The following is a 25,646-nucleotide window of genomic DNA, read 5'->3' as shown; positions in this document are numbered from 1 at the left end:
TAAGGATAAACAACAACACCCCCTCTACGATCGTCCTCAATACTGGGGCCCCACAAGGCTGTGTACTTAGCCCCCTACTCTACTCCCTGTACACACACGATTGAGTCGCAAAATTTGGCTCCAACTCCATCTACACGTTTGATGATGACACGACCGTAGTGGGTCTGATCTCAAACAATGATGAGACAGAGTACATGGAGAGCGAAGTGTCGTACATACTTCTGTCTGCATCAATGGTGCCGAGGTGGAGATGGTTGACAGCTTCAAATTCTTAGGTGTACACATCAACTACAATCTGTCCGGTCCACCCACATCAACGCTACGACCAAGAAAGCACAACAGCGCCTATACTTCCTCAGGAAACTAAGGAAATTTGGTATGTCCATAGCCCACAATCTGTCAATTTTTACAGATGCACCACAGAAAGTATCCAATCTGGCTGCATCACAGCCTGGTATGGCAACTGCTCAGCCCAAGACCGTAAGAAACTACAGAGAGTCGTGAACACAGCCCAGTCCATCACACAAACCTACCTCCCATCCATTGACTCTGTCTACATCTCCCGCTGCCTTGGGAAAGCGGGCAGCATAATCAAAGACCCCTCCCACCCATGTTATTCTCTCTTCCAACCTCTTCCATTGGGCAGAAGAGGCTAAAGTCTGAGAACACACACTAACAGGTTCAAAAGCAGCTTCTTCCCCGCTGTTACCAGACTCTTGAATGACCCTCATAGACTGAACTGAGTTCTATATGCACCTTCTCTTCTGCGTAGTACTACACTCCATATGCTTTACCCGATGTCTATGTATTTACATTGTGTGTTTATCGTACGTCCTATGTTTTTCATGTATGGAGCGAACTGCTGGACAGTACGCAGAACAATGCTTTTCACTGTACATCAGTACACGTGATAATAAATCTAAATCAAAACAGGCAATGCTGGAAAACTCAGCATGCCTGGCAGAATCTACGTGGAGAGATGTGCAGGTTAGGTGGGGTTACGGGGATTGGGCGGCGGAGTAGGCCTTGGTGGGGTGCTCTTTCAGAGGGTGGGTGCACTCAATGGGCTGAATGGCCTCCTTTTGCACTGTAGCGATTCTATGGAATAACACAGAGTTAACGTTTCAAGTTGAGTATGAAGGAACTCTTATGGGTCTAGAAGGTCGGAATGCACCTTCTCAGCCTGGACTGCAATTGTAGAGCAATAGTTAACATCAGAAGCACCTAATAGACACGCCCCAAAGGACCAGCTCTAGACCCAAAACACAGAGTGAAACAGTATCAGTGTGGGCTAACCAGCTGACAGACAGGCGTGGGGTTGGAATGGAGTTGATTGATGGGGGTTGGTGGGTAATTGGGTGGGGGTTGGGATTATGATTTGGATGAGGGTCGGGATTGGTGTGAGGCTGGCGCATGGGGAAGTGGGAGTTGGAGTGGAGGGGTGGGGGTCAGGGTGAGGGGTGGGGGTGCGGTTGCCAGGGTAACCCCGGGTTTGTGGCTCGGGCCCAATCACAGGCAGCGACCAGTGACCAAACAGCGCGTGCGCGGCCCCGCGGCCTCCTGGGAAGGGGAGCTCCGCCAGTGCGCAGGCGCAGAGACAGAGAGAATATTCCGGAAAGACAACGAAGACTCGGAGCGCGCAGCGAGAGAGGGTGAGAGGGATGGCGGTTAGGGTGAGGGTGAGGGGGGGAGGTGTGTCCACCCGGGGGGGGGGGAGGTGTGTCCACCGGGGGGGGGGGCGGGGGGGGGGGAGGTGTGTCCACCGGGGGGGGGGGGGGGGGAGGTGTGTCCACCGGGGGGGGGGGGGGGGGAGGTGTGTCCACCGGGGGGGGGGCGGGGGGAGGTGTGTCCACCGGGGGGGGGGCGGGGGGAGGTGTGTCCACCGGGGGGGGGGGGGAGGTGTGTCCACCGGGGGGGGCGGGGAGGTGTGTCCACCGGGGGGGGTGGGGGAGGCGTGTCCACCCGGGGGGAGGTGTGTCCACCCGGGGGGAGGTGTGTCCACCCGGGGGGGAGGTGTGTCCACCCGGGGGGGGGGCGGGGGGGAGGTGTGTCCAGGCGGGGGGAGGTGTGTCCACACACGGGACGGGGAGGTGTGTCCACCCGGGGGGGAGGTGTTTCCACCCGGGGGGGGGTGTCCACCTGGGGGGGGGGGGGGCGGGGGGGAGGTGTGTCCACCTGGGGGGGGGGGGGGAGGTGTGTCCACCCGGGGGTTGGGGGGGGGGGAGGAGGAGGTGTGGCCACCCTGGGGGGCGGGTGTCTGTCTGACTGCCCCCACCCTGGGTGGGGTGTGTGAGTGTTGGTACCCCCTGTGGGAGTGTGTATGTGTGTGAACCCTTCTGCACATGAGGAATGGTCTCTGAGGCGATGCCGCTTTGCATGAATCACAACCACATCTGCCCTGATCCGCTGTCCCCAGGTCTGAAACTGGACCTTTGCTGCAGAATCCCTCCAAAACAGAAGAAGGCTAATTGGCCCAGCAAGTCTGCACTGACCTTCCGAAAGGCCACTCTACCCTATGCCCGCACATTGATCACGGCTAATCCACCTAACCTGCATATCTTTGGACTGTGGGAGGAAACCGGAGCACCCGGAGGAATCCCACGCAGACACGGGGAGAACGTGCAGACTCTGCACTGACAGTCACCCAAGGCTGGAATCGAACCCGGGTCCCTGGTGCAGTGAGGTGGCAGTGCTAACCACTGTGCCACGCTCCCCCTGCTTGCCCGCCAGCACTTCTCATTTTGATGAATACTGCGCAGTTTTCATTCTCAGCCTCTGTTCCTCTTTGTCACTGTGCTGAAGGAGGCCATTCCGCCCATTACGTCTGCGCTCGCCCTCTGAGAAGCTCAGCTAGTCCAGTTCCCCCCGTAATCCTGCACATTCTTCCTTGTATGTGTGTGCACTCTTTTAATACTCTCATGGCCCATTAATATTTACTCCGTATCTGTTAAGACAATAGAATTGTGTGTATGTGTGTACTCCTGTACTTTCTGGACTGGCAGGATTGTTGATATGCGAAGTGGCTGACTGTGACACTGTGTTGCATCATGTGTTTGTCAGACCTCAGCACCAGGCACTTCTCTCCTAATGCAGAATCAAGCTAAATGTCTCTTGCATCAATTTGTTTGTTGACTTGAATTTGGAAGCTGAAAAACCTTAACTGTCTCCTCCTGATAGTCCCATCCGATTTATTTGCCAGTAACTAGAAGCAAATGTTTTGTAAGGTTGATTCTTTTTTATATATTTGCATCAATATCTAATTTTCACATTTAGAAAAGCCAAGACTTTGCTGCGTTGTTTACTTGAGGCCAGTAGGCATTGCGGCCATTCTGTGCAAAAAGTGACATTGCACGAGCAGCAATGAAATTAATAAGATTCGAGGGATCTCTGGTCAGGATTCAGTACTGGGAGAATTTCCAGTTGTTGTTTGTATATCACCCTGGGATGGTGAACATCCGGGTGAATCACTAAACTCATTGCAAATACCTTGTTTAATGTCCCTTACATACAACACCAACCACTTGAGGAAATACAACAGACCCACTGTGACCTAGAGTTCTCCCAAGTTTATCTAGCTGCGAGACAGCTGAGCCACACTGACAGTTTTACTGGAACAATTGAATACCTTGTAAATCTGCTTTCCAGAGTGTGTTATTCCTTGACGGATAATGCACTTAAATTATTCTCACTGCTTTGTTTTTCATCTATCCGTGAAGCTAGAAAGCTCCCGATTATCCCCTGTGTCCTTCCTTTTGTACAGCAGCTGCAAGCTTTTAAAACTCGAGTTTGGCATTATTGCCTTCTGATTTTTCTCTACCTTTCTTTCTGACCTCAGTTGTGTTTTGCAGTAAAGGCCGTATCTCTGACTTTCGCAATTTAACAAAATATCTGTTTTGTAATTGCCTGTCTTACAAAACTATGATATATCGGTTTGAGTTTGTAACTGTACAACAGGGAGAAATAGGTAGAGATGACCTGTAATTAAACCTGATTACTAAACAAGCTATGGTCACAGATTTATTTGGACTGTCGAACTACGTATTATTAAGCAATATCCTTCTCATAGAAATAAAAATCTTGAGTTACAAGCTGGTTGGTGATCTGAGTTGACCAGAATTGAGAGAAGCACAAATTACTTTCGATGAAAATATTAATTTTAATAATAAATTGCCGAACTCTCAATAGTTTTCATTGTACTCATCATAGATTCTGTAACATAGGCTTTGTCAGCGAAGACCGCCATTGTAAGGCGAGTACAATCTCTGTCGGGTCCTAACAAAGTCCCTCTGCCTTTTACTTGTTGCAGTTACCATAAAGATTTTGATGCTGTGACATCATGTTGGTGGCGAGGATCACTTGTCTGAGGAATTTACCAGCCCTGAGCCTGCGGCCTGTTCTCACTCAGGGGAGCCCAGCATGGAGGAGCTGCAACCTGAAAACCACTCAATGGCTTCTGCAGCCCAAACAGGTGAGTCACAGTTGTCACTAGCTTTAAAGTAATGTGATTTAATAATAACTAATATGCTGTGTCCTCTTTAATAGGTGTCCAAATCAGGACAATGTGTGCTTTTAAGGGAAATTGCAGAAGGCTGTTCCTTGACATCACAGAATTTACAGTGCAGAAGGAGGCCATTTGTCCCATTGAGTCTGCACTGGCCCTTACAAAGAGCACCCTACTCAAGCCCATGTCTCTACCCTATCTCTGTAACCCAGTGACCCCCACTTAACCTTTTTGGGACACAAAGGGCAATTTAGCATGGCCAATCCACCTAACCCGCACATCTTTGTGGACTGTGGGAGAAAACCGGATAACCTGGAGGAAACCCACACAGATACGGGGAGAACGTGCAGACCCCGCACAGACAGAGACCCAAGCCGCGAATCGAACCTAGGACCCTGGAGCTGTGAAGCAACTGTGCTAACCACTGTGCTACCGTGCTGCCCACAATGTCCAGTCTGTTGTCCAGTCTTATCTATCCTGTCATTGCCAGAGATTCCCCTGCAGTGACATCCCATCCCATCCCCTGAGGCTCTCCAACCCCTTTGGTCCCTTTTGTTTTTCTCTTGCATGATCACAACACCGAGCTCTAACCTCACTATCACTTGTCTCAGCTCTTCCACTGCTCCGTGTTGTAAGACTAAAGCCACTAATTTCAGCCCCTTCTGCAAATTCTGTTCTCTTGCTAGCCATGCAGCCCACCTCCCTGGCCGGTGCCTCAAGCTACATTAGTTTGTTCCCAGTCTTGGCATCCTACTTGACACCCATGTTTTCTCATTCACAAAGACTGTCTACGTATTATATGTCTGTTGCAGTAATGTTATTAAAGTAATTTGGGTAAAGGTATCCAGATTATATGTCTGCTAAAGCTGTGCTTTAAGGGGTTAACAGCTAGGCAGCCTGTGGTGTCACTCATTGCAGGGGCTGGGTCTGTTTTTTCGTTTCGTTTTCAACCCTGCCCCGTGTGTGTTTTTAGTTTCGTTTTTAGAGTTCTACTCTGGGTTCTGAGGAAAGGAGATGTGTTTTCTCAGACTGACTTCTGAAAGCTTCTCTTCTAAGGACTTTGTGAATAAATCTGGAAGCCACTAAGTTAACTTTATTAATAAGTGGCATGTGACCTCTTGTGTGGATTTTGCTTCATTGAAAGTAGATGGGAAAGTAAGCTTAAAGACCTTTCTTTTTTTTTAGAACGGTTTAATTGAAAAGTTGTTTTTTCTTTGTATGTTAATGGAGTAAATTCTGTGTTGGTAATAAAGTTTGGTTTAATATAAAAGATCTCTAGTTGTCAGTGGAATCACTCCTGGATAACCGTGTCCTTTCCTCGCAGTTTACAAATCATCATGCTTCTGTAACCTCCTGACTCGACTGCTCCTCTGACTGGCCTCCCATTTTCCACCCTCCGCAACTGTCAGCTCATTAAAACTCTGCTGCCTCTCTCATACCTGTGCACTCTCTCATACCTGCACTAAGTTCAATTCCCCCCTCATGCTTGTGCTTGCTGACGGACATAACTTGGCTCCCTGCTCCATGAGCCCCTCCGTTAAACAATTCTTAACCACATGCTGAAGTCCCTCTCCGTGGCCTTGTCTTTCCCTATCTCACCCTACAGCTTTCATACATCTCTATTCGTCCAGCTCTGACCCTTGGCCATTCTTCAACCCAATCATTAGCACCACTGCCTTTAGCCTTCTGACACTAAGTTCTAAAATTCCCTGCCTAAACATTAGTAAATGTCAGGTTGGCTGGCACGACTGAGGTACCATAAGAATCAGTGCGTGGACCTCAACTTTGTTGACAATCTTTAGGCTAAGAGGAGATGACCTAGTGTGATTACGTGGGGAAAATAATTTTGTGGGGAAGAATCTCGACCAATTAAGCAAGAATGTGGCATATGAAATATAGCGTGGGGAAGTGTGATATCCACTTTGATAGGAAAGCGGATTTCTTTACCAATATCCAGACAGAAATGTTAATATTCACAAGGAGCTTGGGTGCCTTTGAGTCACTAAGTTGGAAATCATATTGTTGGTTGCCTTTTATTGCCAAATTGCACAGGACCTTGATGAAACCAAATCAGGGGCCAAGGGCACAGGTCTTGTGGTCTCATCTAAGGCAGGATATACTTGCATTGGAAGGCATGCAACGAAGGTTGACTGGGTGGTTAGGCCCATGTTCCTTGGAGTTTAGAAGGATAAGAGATGGTTTAATTGTAAAATTCTTGGGAGACATTTAAGGGTCGCAGGTGAAGCATTTTCCTGGCTAGAGGATCTGGAGCTATGGATCACGGCCTCAACGAGGAGTCATCCATTAAGAACTGAGCTCTTAAATTTCTTCATTCAAATTTTGTGAACCTTGAATGGCAGAGCAGGCATGAAGGGCCGAACGGCCTCCTCCTGCCTTTATTTCTTATGTCTTGTAATCTTTCTACGGTAGAGTGCAAGAGAAGTATTGGGGTGGGCGGGCAACATCACTTTGCAGACGTCTGATACAAATGGTTTCAGTGGGGTTGCAATACGATTGTATTGTGTGCAGTTCTGGTCACCTCACTATAGGAAGGATGTGGAAGCATTGGAAAGGGATAGGATGGAGGTGTTGACCTTGGGTAGGGTGCTCTCTCCAAGAGCCGGTGCAGACTCGATGGGCCGAATGGCCTCCTTCTGCACTGTAAATTCTATGAGGAGCTGAAGAGTTCCTGGCAGGGACTAAACAGGATGGCTTAGGCCTTGTCAGTGTTGATTTGCAAACCGTGTTGGCCTATTAATACTTGAACATGCAGGTAGACAGCTCATTGGCTGCCTTGGAGCATGGAAGATGGATATTGTCAGTAATCTATAATTACTGATCTTGTGTTGTGGATAATGTTGCTGAAGGACAACCACTCCTGCGGAATACAAATGAGCAAAGATGACTGGGAGTCATCTTTGATGGAGTTCAGTCACAAGTGGAGTACCACAAGGATCTGTTCTGGGGCCGTTGCTGTTTGTCATTTTTATCAATGACCTAGAGGAAGGCGCAGAAGGGTGGGTGAGTAAATTTGCAGACGATACTAAAGTCGGTGGTGTTGTCGATAGTGTGGAAGGAAGTAGCAGGTTACAGGGGGATAAAGATAAGCTGCAGAGCTGGGCTGAGAGGTGGCAAATGGAGTTTAATGTAGAGAAGTGTGAGGTGATTCACTTTGGAAGGAATAACAGGAATGCGGAATATTTGGCTAATGGTAAAGTTCTTGGAAGTGTGGATGAGCAGAGGGATCTAGGTGTCCAGGTACATAGATCCCTGAAAGTTGCCACCCAGGTTGATAGGGTGGTGAAGAAGGCCTATGGAGTGTTGGCCTTTATTGGTAGAGGGATTGAGTTCCGGAGTCAGGAGGTCATGTTGCAGCTGTACAGAACTCTGGTACGGCCGCATTTGGAGTATTGCGTACAGTTCTGGTCACCGCATTATAGGAAGGACGTGGAGGCTTTGGAGCGGGTGCAGAGGAGATTTACCAGGATGTTGCCTGGTATGGAGGGAAAATTTTATGAGGAAAGGCTGATGGACTTGAGGTTGTTTTCGTTGGAGAGAAGAAGATTAAGAGGAGACTTAATAGAGGCATACAAAATGATCAGGGGGTTGGATAGGGTGGACAGTGAGAGCCTTCTCCCGCGGATGGAAATGGCTGGCACGAGGGGACACAACTTTAAACTGAGGGGTAATAGATATAGGACAGAGGTCAGAGGTAGGTTCTTTACGCAAAGAGTAGTGAGGCCGTGGAATGCCCTACCTGCTACAGTAGTGAACTCGCCAACATTGAGGGCATTTAAAAGTTTATTGGATAAACATATGGATGATAATGGTATAGTGTAGGTTAGATGGCTTTTGTTTCGGTGCAACATCGTGGGCCGAAGGGCCTGTACTGCGCTGTATTCTATGTTCTATGACTGCTCCTCTTCAATGAGATTGAACTCTTAGGAATGCAAATACCAGAATGCAATATTGTCTGTAATGTGTCCCAGTGCAGTGAGAGCTAACTAGAGTGGCTTTCCAGAGGCTGATGGTCGACAAGCTTCACAGAGATGCAGCGCAGAAGTGGACACTTGTGTTAGTTATCCGCTGAATTCATGCTGGGTGTAAAACTAAGGATTGCAAGTCCAGAAAAGGCAGTTACTAATTTTGAATTGGTTGTCTATGTGATGGAGTTGGGGTGTGTTGGGAGGTGGGCCCCCCCTCCACTTTTGTTCGGCTGTGTCTCCCACTTTCACTTGACAATGCATCGCTACTGAAGTGCTAATGGCAACCACCTTTCCTGTTCCAGAATTACGCCAGCAAGACTCGGATTGGCGTTCGACGGGCAAAAACAATGCGTGAAAAGATGAAGGAAGCAGTGATGGGCCCTTCGTTGGAAACTGCAGCCAAAAGTAAGACCATGACTCGAGATTATCCTTGTGGGAGAGTATCTATGGGTTTATAAGTGAGAGTGTTTGGTATAATTGAACGTTGGCTTATTGCCAAGAAATGTACTTCAGACTGCTTGGCACTAAAATGCGCAATGATATCGGACACTGAGAAATGGAACACCTATTGCCCGCTCTGTGCTGTGTTTAATTCTGATTCCCTCACTACCCCAGTATTTCTCAGCTCCTTGTTATTTCTCTTACACTCTTGCATGCCTGTGATAAGAATAAATATTATAAGAAGTAGAAGCATGGGTAGGCCCTTCCAAACCTGTCATGCCGTTCATCAATATGTGTGGAGTTTGAGTTTGCACTTTCTCCCCGTGTCTGCATGGGTTTGCTAAAATTTCCTCCCACAGTTCAAAAATGTGCAGGTTAGGTTGATTGACTGTGCTAAATTGCCCTTAGTGTCCAAAATGTTAAGTGGGGTTACGGGGATCAGTTGGGGGATAAACCTAGGTAAAGTGCGGCGGCACGGTAGCAGTGGTTAGCACTGTTGCTTCACAGCGTCAGGGTCCCAGGTTTGATTCCTGGCTTGGGTCACTGTCTGTGCGGAGTCTGCATGTTCACCCTGTGTCTGCGTGGGTTTCCTCCGGGTGCTCCAGTTTCCTCCCACAAGTCCCGAAAGACGTGCTTGTTAGGTGAATTGGACATTCTGAATTCTCCCTCTGTGTACCCGAACAGGCGCCGGAATGTGGTGACTAGGGGATTTTCACAGTAACTTCATTGCAGTGTTAATGTAAGCCTACTTGTGACAATAAAGATTATTATTAAGGTACTCTTTCAGAGGGTTGGCACATACTCGATGAGCTGAATGCCCGCTTTTGCACTAGTTATTCTATGATTCTATTACCGTATCTAACTTGCGATCTTAACTCCACTATCCTCATAACACTTAATTTTCAAAAATCTGAAACCATCTCTTGAATATACTCGCTGACTGAGAATCCATGGCTCGTTGGGGCAAAGAATTCTAAAGATTTATAATTCTTTGAGGAAAGAAATTCCTCCTTATCTCAGTCATAAATGGCTGGCCTCTTGTCCTGAAAACGTACCACCAGGAATGGGAAACGTCTTGTCAAGTTAAGAATTTGATGTTTCACCTCATTCTTAACACCAGGGATCTCCTCCATGATCCAATACTATGTTTGTTTACTTTCTTCAGAGCACAGCGCCTTCATTTTTTCTGAGCGCAATGAATTACTTTATCTCGCTGTCCATGCATCAGGGGAACTCCTATTTCTTACAAATTGTTTTTCTTCATTCCGGTTTCCCATTAAGTGACCACCCATATCCTTAATGCTCATGTCGAGTTTCTTGGTTTGCCTCTTATTATCAGTGGAGCCATTACAACACTCCCTATAATATGATAGCATACCCTACATGTAGATTGGTTTCCCTATTCCTGCCAAAAAAAAAATGTTCTCTTCAGCTTAAAACTTGCTGAGCTCATCCCGATGTTGGCCGCTGTTCCAGCACCAAGCCTGCGTTCCTGGACAGGATCAACAAACCAAGCTCGTCAGCAGCTAAATAATACTCTCACTCCAATCTCTCTCATCCGTTGTAATCTTCTCTATACTTATTCTTTACGACTGACTGTGACCATTGCTCCTCGTCAATTTTCTTCTCCCCTCCTTCCTTGTAAATAAAACTCATTTGTCACTCCTGTCTCACTCTTCTCCCAGATGTCAAAATTGTAAGCTCCTTACTTTGTTCAGATACCTCTAAGTCTGCAGTCTTAAAGAGTCAGACTTTAACTGATCACCAATCGGTTCTTCCTGGTTCACCTAATCGCCCTCATCTTGACATGCTTGTCAAGCCAGTCATTTAGTTTTTTAAAATTTAGATATCTCCGTTTTCTTTTCAAAAAGTGTCAGTATGGAGAACATGCAGGTCAGACAGAGCATGGATTAAATGAAGGTCCAAATTCTGTCTACTGTATGAGGCGCACTCGGGTTAGATGCACAGAAAAATTTCATCTGACATTCCTGTAATGCGCTTTAGCTAATCTGACTTCAGTAACATTCACTGTCTTGGTGACCCTTGTAAAGCATTGTGCTGTTATGTACCGTGCCTCAGTATCCATAGGGGCCAGGCGGCCTAGTTATCAGGCTAGTCTCAAATCTACATTTACTGTGTGTGGACAACACTGTGTTGCCTGCTGTGCCTGCCAGACTGTTTGATTTTACCAGTATCCCGTTAGCTTTACGCAGTACATTCTGACAAACCTGAACTATTGTTTTTCAGTTGAAACCACCGGAAGATTGTTTGTGGCTGGAGGAGCAGCAGTTGGTCTTGGGGCACTTTGTTACTATGGATTGGGAATGTCCAGTGAGATCGGAGCCATTGAGAAAGCTGTGTACGTATGTAACCCTCGGCCAGCAGCCATGAGTAGCAGAACAAACTCAGAAATTTAGATTGAGCTTCTCAAGGATGTTAACTTTAAACCATTGAATTGTTTACCTACATGTAATGTACAGCATTCACTTGTTGCCATAAGGTAAAGATCTCATGCCCTCCTCTCTTTCACCGCCACATGCCTCACGCTGCTACGTTCATGGGGCGTGGGCATCGCAGACTGCCAGCATTTATTACCCATCCCTAATTGTCCTTGAGGGGGGCAGTTAAGAGTCGTCCACATTGCTGTGGGTCTGGAGTCACGTGTAGGCCAGACCCATCGTCTACCTTGAGACATTGGAAATTAAAGTTTGAGCATGATGTTGATTGTTAGGCTATTTGATTGCTCCTTGCAGTAGGGATCACTGGTTGGGTCATGAACAGTGGAACACTTAGCTTTTGCACTCCAAGCCTGCACCACTCAAGCCAGAGGCCAAACAGAAGGGGTCCACTGCTCCCTAGCTGTGATCAGCATGGGAATCCAATGTGGGTCATTTCAGAGTGTATGGCTCAGTAGCATTTAGCTTACAGACTCCCTGAGTTCCTTGTATTTTCTAAAATAAATGTAATATCCTCCCACCATTACTGCAGCGTTTAAGCCTTAGTCTGCACGACAAGCTTTGTGCTCTTCTAAAATTAATTAAATTTAGGGAAAATAAATATTAATATTTTGCCCACACTAATGCTGCAAGAGGACACAACTTCAATAATCGAGGGAGTTTGAAAAGACAGTTTAGCTTCAACTACTTTGTGCAAAATTGTTTGGAGTGTATTGTCGAACGATTTTATTAGCAAGTTCAAAGGAGTTGGGAACAAAGTTCCGAGCTGAGTATCAAGTGCAAAATGTAGGTGTGGGGAATTTTTAGTTGATACCCATTTGATTCGGGGATCAGACAGAGGGAACAAAATGGTCTCTTCCAGTTGAGTAAATTCCTATGTAAGCATCATGACTTACTACAGGCAAAGTTGACCAATCATGTTTGAAGAGTTTTGTGCAGCGGGAGGTAGCAATCTAAATCCGTTTACTAAGTAGCAAGGTTACCATTTCAAGATCAGTATAGTGATTGTGATTTTTAAGACGCTGTTCACACAGAAAAACAACAGAGTTCAACTCCTTTGCCAGGATCATTACAGGCTGGAGAGCAGAGGAAAGCATGTACTCCCAAGATCAGAGAAACTAGGTGATATCTGATCACCCCATTCCATTTATCAGTGGATGTTTGCCAGGGCTTTTTGTTGTGCCTGATAACTGGTCTCAGAGGACAGACTTGTATTTAGGAGCAGGATTCGACCATCCGGCCCCCCGGGCCTGCTCCGCCATTCAATAAGGTCATGGCTGATCTGATTGTGGCCTCAACCCCACATTCCCTCTACCCCTGATAACCTTTCACTCCCTTATTAGTCAAGAATCTACCTACCTCTGCCTTTAAAATATTAATCGACTGCCTTCACCGCTCTGGGGAAGAGAGCTCCAAAGATTCACAACCCTCTCTGGAGGAAAAATTCTCATCTGTCTACAATGGGAGACCCCTTATTTTTTTAAACTGTGATTCTTATTTCTGCTCTCTCCCACAAGGGGATACATCCTCTCAGCATCCATCCTGTCAAGTCTCCTCAGGATCTTTTATGTTTCACATAAGATCACCACAATGTTCTAAACTCCAGTGGATTCAGGTCCAGTCCGTCCAACCTTTCCTCGTAAGATAACCCCGCCCCCCTCTCAAATGCATTTATATCCTTTCTTAAATAAAGATCCTGAAATTGGACACGGTACTCCAGATGGGGTCTCACCAATGCCTTGTACAACTGTAGCAAAACATCCCTGTTTTTTACATTCTATTCCCCTTGCAAAACCGAACTTTCCATTTTGTGTTGTTAAACACCAGCTGCCAGGAGGCATGGGGAAGAGTTGAGAGAACTTGTTCCTGCCACAGCCTCGTCTTTCTGGATCAGGTCTTTCACTGCATTCAGCCTGACTGGAGCCTTTGCCTCTTGTCTTTCTGGTTCAGGTATGGGGTGAGTGAAAATAGGGAGTGAAAAATGTTCCAACGTTACTCCCAATACCCAGACTCCTGGCTATTCCTCATCGGTGACTCCAGTCATTGATATCAGTGTGACAGGAATAGAAGGCATTCTAAACAGGCTTGATGCTACTCTTGCCTAAGATCTACAAAGTGTGACATTTCTTATGTTTACAGCAAAGATGACCATTCGTTAATTCTATCACTGAGAATGGTCTTTGGAGTAAAGGCTTAAATTAATGATTTCTATTACTAAAGCAGAGCTCGGTGGTTGCCAACCTTTGGAGCAGAAAGTTGCAACCTGAAGCAGATGAGTAAAGTTTATTGTTTAAACTGGAGGTTTTTCACCTGGTCCTGGGCTGTCTGAGATGAACCAGAAAAAATGACCTTTTCAGAAAAAGAAAATTCTTGAAAAGACTGGAATAAAAACATGAAATCCAAAATTAAATCTGCATTTTCTTTTTAAAATTAAAAACCAGGGAACCAGAGCGAAATTAGCACCATGTTTCCCGTCCAAATCAAACTAGAATTTGATCAAAATCCACAATAGCGATTAATTTAAAACTAAAACTGTGATTATTGCTGTAGTTACACAATGCTTCTATATCATTGGCCACTTGGTAACCATTAGTTTTATGGATCATGGTTAGTAGTTTTCTCCTCGCTAACCAGTGACATTTGCAGTACAAATACGACGGTGATTAAAATTGGCTGATTTTTCAAAAATCGGCTTTGAAACAGGAACCTTTTGCTTTGTTTGATCAAGTGGTGATTCTTTACTCATTGTAGATGTATTGGAGGGGAGGATGGGAAATATGCGTATCTAAAGAATGTGACCGTATGAAATGCCACTAACTTGATGATGTATCTTGCAGCATCTGGCCAGAGTATGTGAAGGAGCGGATCCGTTCCACCTACATGTACTTTTCAGGAAGTATAGGGTTGACTGCATTGTCTGCCGCAGCAATCAGCAGATCACCAGCCATCATGAACCTCATGATGAAGAATTCCCTCCTGGTAAGTTGTTGAGAGTAATCAAACATTTGCTTCCTATTTCTTAATAATGAAGTCACATAACAAAGCCTCAGTGAAAATGTGCTGGCGTTTGATGCCTGAGTGCTTTTAAGGGTGGTTTGTTAAACCATCTTGAAGATGTTAAGAAACATCTTCCCTCTTAAGAAAAGCATACCAATGTTTTAATATTGTTGAATATTTGGGTGTCATTCATTATCATAGAATTTACAGTGCAGAAGTGCCATTTGGCCCATTAAGGTCTACACCTTGGAAAGAGCACCCTACTTAAGCCCACCCTATCCCCATAACCCAGTAACCCCTTTTGGATTCTAAGGGGCAATTTATCATGGCCTGCACATCTTTGGACTGGAGGAAACCCATGCAGACAGGGGAAGAAAGTGCAAACTCCACACAGACAGTCACCCGAGACACAGGTCACTGGAGCAGTGAGACAGCAGTGCTAACCACTGTGCCACCCCAAAATCCACATGTTACACAGGATTTTATTGAGCCAGACAATTCTGATTAGCTGGTAAATACTTCGCTAGCTTCGCTTCTTGCTATATTTTTTTAAATTGGGAAGTGCTTTAACTTGTAGCCATTCATTTAGATGTTAAGCTCTTTATTGGCATTTTGCATTGTATTTTTGTTGAATAAGTTTAGAGTACCCAATTCATTTATTCCAATTGGACAATTTAGCGTGGTCAATCCACCTACCCTGCACATCTATGGGTTGTGGGGGTGAAACCCACGCAAACACGGGGAGAATGTGCAAACCCCACGAACAGTGACCCAGGGCCAGGAGCGAACCTGGGACGTCGGCGCCGTGATGCTTCTTGCTACATTTACCCCGACTGTGTAACCTATCCTGGAACCCAAGAGAACCCTTCTTACACTGGAAAGTGTCCTGAGTTTATCAAGTTTCTGATATCCAACATGTATTTAAAAATAAAAGCAGTTGACTGCGGATGCTGTAATCAGAAACAAAAGCAGAAAATGCTGGAACATCTCAGCAGATCCGTGGAGAGAGAACAGCACTAATGTTTCGAGTCTGGATGAGCTGACAGAGACATCCAGACTCGAAACGTTTGCCCTGTTCTCTCTCCACAGATGCTGACAGACCCGCTAAGATTGTCCAGCATTTTCTGTTTTTGCTGTGATGTTTTTGACACTACTTGATCTTGCTGGTATCTGCTGGCCCAAATTTGAAGCACTTTGACCTGAACTGCCCAAATAGACGTCACAGCACGGACGTGTAACACATGACCGCCACCTGCATATATGCATATTGGTGGCAACAGAGCTAACAGTTAAAGAGGCATAGCAGTACTAACCTACATTGTATTGTTTGAGCCAATTATCTTGCTCAGGCTGCAGGTTGTGCTTGCTGCTACGTAGAGACTCTTAAGACAGTGTTTAAATTCCTCACATTGGGTGTGGTTGACATAATTGAAATCTAATTTACCAGATCACCATTTTCTTTTTAATTATTTTTATTGATTTCCAGAAGAGGGAAGGAGCAGGTAAACCAAGTACCACACAGTATCATAATGCAACTTCCATAGAATTCCAACAGACCATAGAATTCCAACAGTGCAGAAGGAGGCCCATCGAGTCTTTGCCGACCCTCTGAGAAAGCACCCCACCTATGCCCCCCGCCCTGTCCCCATTACCCCAAATAAGCTGCACATTCTTCGACACGGCCATTAAGAATTTAGCATACACGATCAAGATGAACGTGCTGCCCAGGTTTCTTTTCTTGTCCAGATTCATCCCCAAGGCCTTCTCCACCGAGTTTACAAAGTAATCATTGTGTGCGTGCGCGCGTGTGTACACGCGCGCGCGTGTGTGTGTGTAACGTGCGCGCGTGCGTGTGTGTAGCGCGCGCGTGCGTGTGTGTAACACACGCGTGTGTGTATACGTGTGTGTATACATGTGTGTGTGTATACATGTGTGTGTGTATACACGTGTGTGTATACACGTGTGTATACGTGTGTGTGTGTGTGTACACGTGTGTGTGTACACGTGTGTGTGTACACGTGTGTGTGTACACGTGTGTGTGTACACGTGTGTGTGTACACGTGTGTGTGTACACGTGTGTGTGTGTACACGTGTGTGTGTGTACACGTGTGTGTGTGTACACGTGTGTGTGTACACGTGTGTGTGTATACATGTGTGTCTATACGTGTGTATACACGTGTGTATACGCGTATACACGTGTCTGTGTATACACGTGTGTGTGTATACACGTGTGTGTGTGTATACACGTGTGTGTGTGTGTGTACATGTGTGTGTATACACGTGTGTGTGTGTATACACGTGTGTGTGTATACACGTGTGTGTGTATACACGTGTGTGTGTGTATACACGTGTGTGTGTGTACATGTGTATGTGTACACGCGTGTGCGTGTGTACACGCGTGTGCGTGTGTACGCGTGTGTACGCGTGTGCACGCGTGTGTGTGTGCACGCGTGTGTGTGTGCACGCGTGTGTGTGTGCACGCGTGTGTGTGTGCACGCGTGTGTGTGTGCACGCGTGTGTGTGTGCACGCGTGTGTGTGTGCATGCGTGTGTGTGTGCATGCGTGTGTGTGTGCATGCGTGTGTGTGTGCACGCGCGTGTGTGTGCACGCGCGTGTGTGTGCACGCGCGTGTGTGTGCACGCGCGTGTGTGTGCACGCGCGTGTGTGTGCACGCGCGTGTGTGTGCACGCGCGTGTGTGTGCACGCGCGTGTGTGTGCACGCGCGTGTGTGTGCACGCGCGTGTGTGTGCACGCGCGTGTGTGTGCACGCGCGTGTGTGTGCACGCGCGTGTGTGTGCACGCGCGTGTGTGTGCACGCGCGTGTGTGTGCGCGCGCGCGTGTGTGCGCGCGCGCGTGTGTGCGCGCGCGCGTGTGTGCGCGCGCGCGTGTGCGCGCGCGCGTGTGTGCGCGCGCGCGTGTGTGTGCGCGCGCGTGTGTGTGCGCGCACACGTGTGTGTGCACACGTGTGTGTGCACACGTGTGTGTGCGCACGTGTGTGTGTGTGCGCGCACGTGTTTGTGTGCGCGCACGTGTTTGTGTGCGCGCACGTGTGTGTGTGTGCGCGCACGTGTTTGTGTGCGCGCACGTGTGTGTGCGTGCGCGCACGTGTGTGTGCGTGCGCGCACGTGTGTGTGCGTGCGCGCACGTGTGCGTGTGTGTGCGCGCGCGTGTGTGTGCGCGCGCGTGTGTGTGTGCACACGTGTGTGTGCACACGTGTGTGTGCGCACGTGTGTGTGTGTGTGCGCGCACGTGTTTGTGTGCGCGCACGTGTTTGTGTGCGCGCACGTGTGTGTGTGTGCGCGCACGTGTTTGTGTGCGCGCACGTGTGTGTGCGTGCGCGCACGTGTGTGTGCGTGCGCGCACGTGTGTGTGCGTGCGCGCACGTGTGTGTGCGTGCGCGCACGTGTGTGTGCGTGCGCGCACGTGTGTGTGTGTGTGCGCGCACGTGTGTGTGTGTGCGCGCGCACGTGTGTGTGTGTGCGCGCGCACGTGTGTGTGTGTGCGCGCGCACGTGTGTGTGCGCGCGCACGTGTGTGTGCGCGCGCACGTGTGTGTGTGCGCGCGCACGTGTGTGTGTGCGCGCGCACGTGTGTGTGTGTGCGCGCGCACGTGTGTGTGTGTGCGCGCGCACGTGTGTGTGTGTGCGCGCGCACGTGTGTGTGCGCGCGCGCACGTGTGTGTGTGTGCGCGCGCGCACGTGTGTGTGTGTGCGCGCGCGCACGTGTGTGTACACACGTGTGTGTGTGTGCACACGTGTGTGTACACTGCGTGTGCATGTGCGGAATGAGTCTGCCTCATCTGGTTCGTTAAAGAAGTGATTCCGTTAAAATTGATGCAAAGCTGGGCACAGGTGGGGGGAATCAACCTGAAGCTCATTCCTTTCTTGTACAGCGTGTACTTATTGTTGTTGAATGCTGCACGCCTCCTTGCCAGGTCTGCGCTGAAGTCTCGATGGATTCGCCATCGACTTTACCCCACAATGGCATGCACTCCTTCATCGCCACAGTCAGCCTGGACTCCAGTGTAGCCCTGTCACCGTAGTCCAGAAGGCCGTCTCGATATCTAAGGGTGCTGGCGTGAGATTTGGCAGCTAAATGAATGGTGTCAAGGGAGGAATGAATAGAACCCAGCGATTCTTGCGATGAATCTTTGAGCTCCAGTGCCAAACATAGTTGGGATATGTTGAGCTCAGTAACTAGAATTTCGCTCAGTTTTGATTGAAGGAAGCGCGGGGGAGCCGGCCGCCATCTCAGCTGTAGCTGCCTCGGCAGGGGTATCTTTATCATTTAATATTTTCCGGCCTGTATATTTTAAAAACTTGTTCTTTGAGTGTTTAAATTAATTTTGACAGTGGTAAGTTACAGTGTATCGCCGCGTTAAGAAAGAAGTTGTAAACAGAATCGTCGGGGAAAACACCATGTGTGCTTGCCTTACAACACATAGCGAGAAGTCTCCCAGATCAGCACTTTCAATTAGTATCTCATTGGTTGATCTTAATGAATTGATCTCAATACCCCATTTGTCACTGGAGCAGTGTAAATCCAATAATTCAGACTAACAATTGTTGAAATATGAAAGTTGGTTACCCTGTACAGCATGCTCGCAAACTTCTGTCATTGAGAAATGTTTTGAGAAATTGTGGCTGAAGTAATTTAAGCTCAAAGCCTCATCTAATTTTTGATTCGCCAGTAGCTCCGAGTAAGACCTAAACTGCCTACCATCCAACATTATGCTAGCTTGTTAAGGATCATATCTGAGAGATTATTATCCGCTTCCCAGATCTGGTTAGTGTGTGGCATTCTGCAGATGATTTGTGTTCTTGTTGTCATTCCCTGAAATTCATTGGGTTCTTTTTCTCACAGGCAATAGGGGCGACGTTTGCAGCAATGATTGGAGCAGGTATTTTGGTGAGATCTATACCCTATGAGGAAGGGATAAATGCTAAGCACCTTGCCTGGATGTTGCATGCCGGTGAGAAATGTTTTAAAATTGTTTAGTTTAAAGTAAACCGGTTAAAATGTCAAAGAATTATCATCGCAAAGCGATATGAATATTCACACAATGTGCTTTCTTGTTCATTTAGATGTTTGAGCATTCGAGTCTTAATTATGAAGGGAAAAGGGGGGAGGTTTCTGTGTTAGCTGAATTTCAGTGGGATCGGGATTTGTCAAGTCATGTTTTTGTTTTTATTCAGGTGTGATGGGTGCTGTGGTGGCCCCGCTGACCCTTCTCGGCGGCCCCATCCTGATGAGAGCCGCGTGGTACACGGTGGGGATTGTGGGTGGTCTCTCCACCGTGGCTATGTGTGCCCCAAGCGAGAAGTTCCTGAATATGGGTGGACCGCTGGCAATTGGCCTGGGATTGGTTTTCGCTTCCTCTGTAGGTGGGTGACTTTGAGAAATATGTGCATCTTTGAGGGTTTGATTCACCTGTGAGCCCATTGGTAAATTCATGCATTCTTTCAGGCTCCATGTTCCTGCCTCCCACCTCTGTCTTCGGAGCTGGTCTGTATTCTGTGGCTATCTATGGAGGCCTGGTGCTTTTTGGCATGTTCCTGCTGTATGATAGCCAAACAGTGATTAAACGAGCTGAAAACTACCCAGTGTATGGCGTTCGGAAATTTGATCCCATTAATGCGTAAGTACTAAATTTCTTTCTCTTTAGCTTTTCATGTAAGGAATAAAAAAAGAACTTGCAATTAAATGGTGCCTTGCCTATCTTCGGGAAGTGCTTTACGGCAATAAAGTACTTGTGAAGTGTTGTCATTGGAGTATGAGCATAACAAGGGTTCACAAGCTACAATGAGATTGATGACCAGATCGTCCGTATTATAATAATATTTATTATTGTCACAAGTGCAGACTCAAGGGGCCGAATGGCCTCCTTCTGCACTGTAAATTCAATGATAATCTATGATTAATCTAGGACAAAGGTTCGGCACAACATCGTGGGCCGAAGGGCCTGTTCTGTGCTGTATTTTCTATGTTCTATGTTCTAAGTAGGCTTACATTAACACTGCAATGAAGTTACTGTGAAAAGCCCCGAGTCGCCACATTCCGGCGCCTGTTCGGGTACACTGAGGGAGAATTCAAAATGTCCAATTCACCTAACAAGCACGTCTTTTAGTGATGTTTGAGAGATAACTGTTGATCAGGACATCAGGAACACCCCCTGCCCCGCCCTGCACTTTCAATAGTGTTTCAGGAGGGTAGGTGGTTAGTCTTGCTTTCACTTATCATTACCCAAATGACATTTCCTGAGTCTTATTCCATAGTAATCTCATAATCAAAGAGCCATGCATGAGGCTCCGTTTTCTCTTCTCTATATCTATGTTGACTCTACCTCACACCACCTTTCTTGACCTCACCAATGGCTTTGCGTTAGACTGCGTGTCCAACATTTAGTCCGGTTGAGTGGAAACTCCTTGCTGTTAAACACCGGAAAGACTGACGCTGCCACTGTCAACCCTGGCACGCAAACTCCATATCCTCATCACTGACACCATCCCCACACGTGGCCAGTTTTCAGGCTGAGACAGACTACACAATCTTGGCATCCTGGTAAATCCGTATCCTCTTTGCCCTTTCAGCTATGTAACTTTGACCCTCCCTCAGTTCACCTGCTTATGCAAACCTCGTCTGTGCTATTGTTGGTTCCAGATTAACTAATTCCACCATTATCTTAGCGGACTCCCATCTGCAACCTTCACCTCCAAAAACTTGAGCTCATCCAAAACTTTCACATATCCTAAATTGCACCAAATCCTGTTCGTCCTCTCCCATGTGCTCACTGACCCACAGTGGCTTCTGTTCCCCCAACATCATGACTTAAAACTCTCCTTCCCATATTTAAGTACCTCAATGGCTTTGCCTTTCTCAATCTCTGTAGCCTCCAGCCCTACAACCATCCAAGCATTCTCCTCAACTCTGGACTGTTACGCATCACTTATCCCCCTTTTCCCAAATTGCCAGCTGTGTGTTCAGCTGCCTGGGTCCTGAGCACTAGAATTCCCCCCCCAACACCTTTCCGCCTCACCTCCTGTCTCTCCTGAAGATTCGTTGCCACCTTTTGTCACCTCCTCTACTATCTTTGATTTTTGTCTCCATTTGTCTGATTCCCATGAAGCGCTTTTGTGACATTTTACTCCCTTAAGGGCACAAATTGTTGAAGGGAAATATCTATTCGGTATCTGGTATTCAGTTGACCCCTAACCAAAGCTTATCTAAAAAATGATATTTCCAGAAGATTAGTTAACATATTCAATTCTTTTCCCTCTTGCGCTTGGATTCATACCTTGAGATATGACTGTTTCTTTACACTGGCCAGTAGGATCCTAAGCACAGAGAAGCTTTGGTACTTTCAATAACTTGTTAATCCAGGAGGTTGCCAGTTAAATCAATAGACCCGAGGAACCATGTTGACTACAATTCACGACTAGCATTAGCAGTGGTGATATCGCTTTTGTGGATCCCGGCGGCATAATCTACCTTCTCAGCAACTGCAGTATTCCAGTTGGATACCAAGTACTGCTTTAAAGATCCTCTTTTTACCTAAAAGCATTTCACCGTTTTGGTAGTTAACCTTAGATGAGTAACCATCAGCTTGATTTTTTTTTTTCAAATTTAGAATACCCAATTATTTTTTTTTCCAATTAAGGGGCAATTTAGCGTGGCCAATCTACCTACCCTGCACAGCTTTGGGTTGTGGGGGTGAGACCCACGCAGACATGGGGAGAATGTGCAAACTCCACACGGACTGTGACCCAGGGCCGGGATTCGAACCCGGGCCCTTAGCGCCGCAGTCCCAGTGCTAATCATCAGCTTGATTTTCTGATGAATGATTGGCCACATCATTTGGTGGCCATTCTTTACTGTTAACACCCACACATCCCAAGTTTCATGGACACCTATATGCTAAGGGCTGAACAACCTGTCCCAAATACGAGTCACACACAGACAACCAGCTACTCTTGACAGTTTCACCTTGGAGGAGGCAGTGGCATTGTTGCTCTGGGGTTTGAATCCACCACAACAGATAAATTCAATAAAAATCTGGAATTAAAGGTCTTAACGGTGACCATGACACCATCGTTGATTGTCGTCAAAACCATTTGGTTTGCTAATGTCCTTTAGGGAAGGAAATCTGCCGTCCTTACCTGGCCTGGCCTACAGCAATGTGGTTGACTCTTGAAATGGTCAAACAAGCCATTCAGTTCAAGGGCAGTTATGGGTGGGAAAGAAATGCTGGTACGCCGTCTCCACAACCCACAGTCTAGGGGATTTGAAAGAGCATCTTTACTGTGCAAACCAATTTACTCGATGCCCCAAACTCGATGTCCCAGGCTAATTGTGTATATTTCAGATATTGGCACTTTCAGTTACTTGGCAATCATGGATCCTTGGGTGACGATCAATCCCGATATCAGACTGTGGTTTCCTGGAGAGCCATTTCCGGAAGGGAGTGACCTTGCAGCCAAGCCAAGTATATTGATGCATGTATTAGCCAACTGAGTACATGTACCATCCATGATGCTCATCACTGACCGTAACAACATTGAGCAATGGAACTTTATGCCATAGTACCTGTCACACATACACACTCGTACAGCACAGAGGAGGCATTCAGCCCATTGTATCCATGTCAGCTGGCAAATAGCCATCTATGCTAATCCCACTTTCCAGCTCTTGGTCCGTAGCCTTGTAGCATACAGCACTTCAGGTGTATTTCCACATATGTTTTAAATGTTCTGAGAGTTTCTGTCTCTATTGCCCTTTCAGGTAGTAAGTTCCAGATCTCTTCCTCCACCTTGGTGCAGTCATTTCCCCTTGATTCCCCTCTACATCTATTTTTACCCTCAGTTATGAACCCCTCAACAAGGACCTTCCTATCTACGCTATCTAAACTCCTATCTTTCTATACGTCAATTAAGTCTCCCTTCAGCCCATATTGTTCAAAAGCAAGCAACCCTACCTATGCAATCTTTCCCCGAGACTAAAATTCTCCAGCCCAGGTAATTCCCTGGTAAATCTCCATACTCGCTCTTTACATACATGTGATGATCAGAGTACACCCAGAACTCGCACTGTGACACTTCCAGTATCCTGCCATTTATTGTGTATTGTTAGCCTTCCCCAAACCCTTCACATCACTGGATTCAACTTCATTTGCCACTGACTAGCCCATTGAAAGCTTCTTGCAGTCTTTAGCTTTCATCTTCATTATCAACCGTGCAGCCAACTCTGTGTCGGCCACAGACTTCTTAGATCAGTGAGTCTCTGGCTGAAAGCTTTTTCCTTTTCAGTGTTTGGACCAGTGTTTGAGTTGTGGCTGAAAACATTTAAGCCAAGCTTGGCCATGCCACTGGGTCAACCTAATGGTTTGTTTAGGCTGATGTTTGATGCTCCACCTGCTCGCCAGCTATCTTATTTTGTGAATTTCTCCCCCCACCAGGCTGCTAAAAATTAATCGTGTGTTGAGTATTTTCTTCCTTTTCCATTTTGCGTATTCGCAGCCGCTAGTTATCTCAATTCTCCCATCTTGTTCACTAAAGAGACTTGCTCCATTCGCTAACCTTTTCTGACCTTTAGCTCTGAGGCAAACTCTCCTGTATTATTGCCCCTTTGGTGCAGAAACCCTCCTGAGCACGAGTGTTATTAGTTAGAGTCAGGGTGTGTGAAACCCAGTTACGCTCGCTCCTAACTTGGGCCTGTTTTTGTCCCAGTATTGATGCCTCCAGCTCCTCCATGATCAAGATAATACCAGGTTTCTTGCAAGAATTGAATATGGTCTTGCCAATATTTAGTTGAAGGATGTTCTGTCCCATCCAGTTCAGGCAGCCAGATATTTGTTGAGGGAAGTGCTGCAGAGGTGTTGGGAGGTGTTGGGAGCAAATACATTTGCCAAAATATCACCGAGCAGACTTAGTCTCTGAGCACATAGCATGTCACCAGTGGGTGTGAGGAGTGTGCCACCAAGTGCAGGTCGACCTCAGGACCCTATCCAAGTGACGTCCTTTACATGCAAAGCTTAAACAGCTGGGTTATCATAGAATTTACAGTGCAGAAGGAGGCCATTCGGCCCATTGTGTCTGCAGCGGATCTTTGAAAGAGCACCTTACCCAAGGTCAACACCTCCACCCTATCCCCATAACCCAGTAACCCCACCCAACACTAAGGGCAATTTATCGTGGCCAATCCACCTAACCTGCACATCTTTGGACTGTGGGAGGAAACCGGAGCACCCGGAGGAAACCCACGCGCACACGGGGAGGATGTGCAGACTCCGCACAGACAGTGACCCAAGCCGGAATCGAACCTGGGACCCTGGAGCTGTGAAGCAATTATGCTAACCACTATGCTACCGTGCTGCCCCTGCGGTTCTGCAACGACCTGTGCAGGCTTTGAGTGCGGCACCATTCCCAGCTTGAGTCACTGTGCAGAGTCTACACATTCATGATAAATTGCCCTTAGTGTCCAAAATTGCCCTTGGTGTTGGGTGGAGGTGTTGAGTTTGGGTAGGGTGCTCTTTCCAAGAGCCGGTGCAGACTCAGGGGGCCGAATGGCCTCCTTCTGCACTGTAAATTCAATGATAATCTGTGATTAATCTAGGACAAAGGTTCGGCACAACATCGTGGGCCGAAGGGCCTGTTCTGTGCTGTATTTTCTATGTTATTCTCCCCGTGTCAGCGTGGCTTTCCTCCGGGTGATCCGGTTTCCTCCCACAGTCCAAAGATGTGCAGGTTAGGTGGATTGGCCATGTTAAATTGCCCCTTCGTGTCCTAAAGAGGTTAGGAGGGGTTACGGGGATAGGATGGAGATATGGGCTTAATTAGGGTGCCCTTTCCAAGGGCCGGTGCAGTCTCGATGGGCCGAATGGTATCCTTCTGCACTGTAAATTCTATGATTAGAGGGCATCCCGGTTAACTTTGTCCCCTTGACTGACACACTGCTAATGACAGACATCGAGACCCCAATTGGAGAGACACACATCTGTACTCGCCCCATTTTTGGTTTGTCAGTGTTAATCTTAATTTGCTTCCTTGTAGATGTATGGGGATTTATATGGATACGTTGAACATCTTCATTCGAGTAGCCGCCATACTGTCGAACAGTAACCCCACCAGGAGGAAGTGACGGGAAAACTGACGTGAGAGATTTCTGTGAATTTGTTTTCCGAAGTGTATCGTCACTGGGCTGTACCTGCTAATCAGAGCCAAGCATAACACCTCTGACAAAACAACAAACAATAAAGGGGCAATGGATTAA

At 47.1% G+C, this 25,646-nt stretch overlaps 1 protein-coding gene across 2 annotated transcripts; it reads left to right on the top strand.

Annotated features, from left to right (window-relative positions):
* Positions 1-1,523: 1,523 nt before the first annotated feature.
* Positions 1,524-25,646, top strand: ghitm (growth hormone inducible transmembrane protein). Of its 2 annotated transcripts, none has more exons than XM_072491844.1 (9): positions 1,524-1,652; positions 4,307-4,468; positions 8,790-8,892; positions 11,176-11,287; positions 14,222-14,363; positions 19,245-19,353; positions 19,577-19,765; positions 19,848-20,019; positions 25,427-25,646. In XM_072491844.1, the coding sequence occupies exons 2-9, from the start codon at positions 4,337-4,339 to the stop codon at positions 25,512-25,514; spliced, it is 1,047 nt and encodes a 348-aa protein (XP_072347945.1). In that variant the 5' UTR covers positions 1,524-1,652; positions 4,307-4,336; the 3' UTR covers positions 25,515-25,646. The 2 variants fall into 2 exon arrangements, with proteins under 2 accessions (XP_072347945.1, XP_072347946.1); XM_072491845.1 differs by lacking the exon at positions 1,524-1,652 and adding an exon at positions 1,655-1,673.

Source organism: Scyliorhinus torazame, chromosome 28 (genome assembly GCF_047496885.1).
Source record: "Scyliorhinus torazame isolate Kashiwa2021f chromosome 28, sScyTor2.1, whole genome shotgun sequence".
In the NCBI taxonomy this organism is placed as follows: Eukaryota; Metazoa; Chordata; class Chondrichthyes; order Carcharhiniformes; family Scyliorhinidae; genus Scyliorhinus; species Scyliorhinus torazame.
The sequence above is the reverse complement of the archived record's forward strand: the minus strand, read 5'-3'. Positions and strand labels throughout refer to the sequence as shown.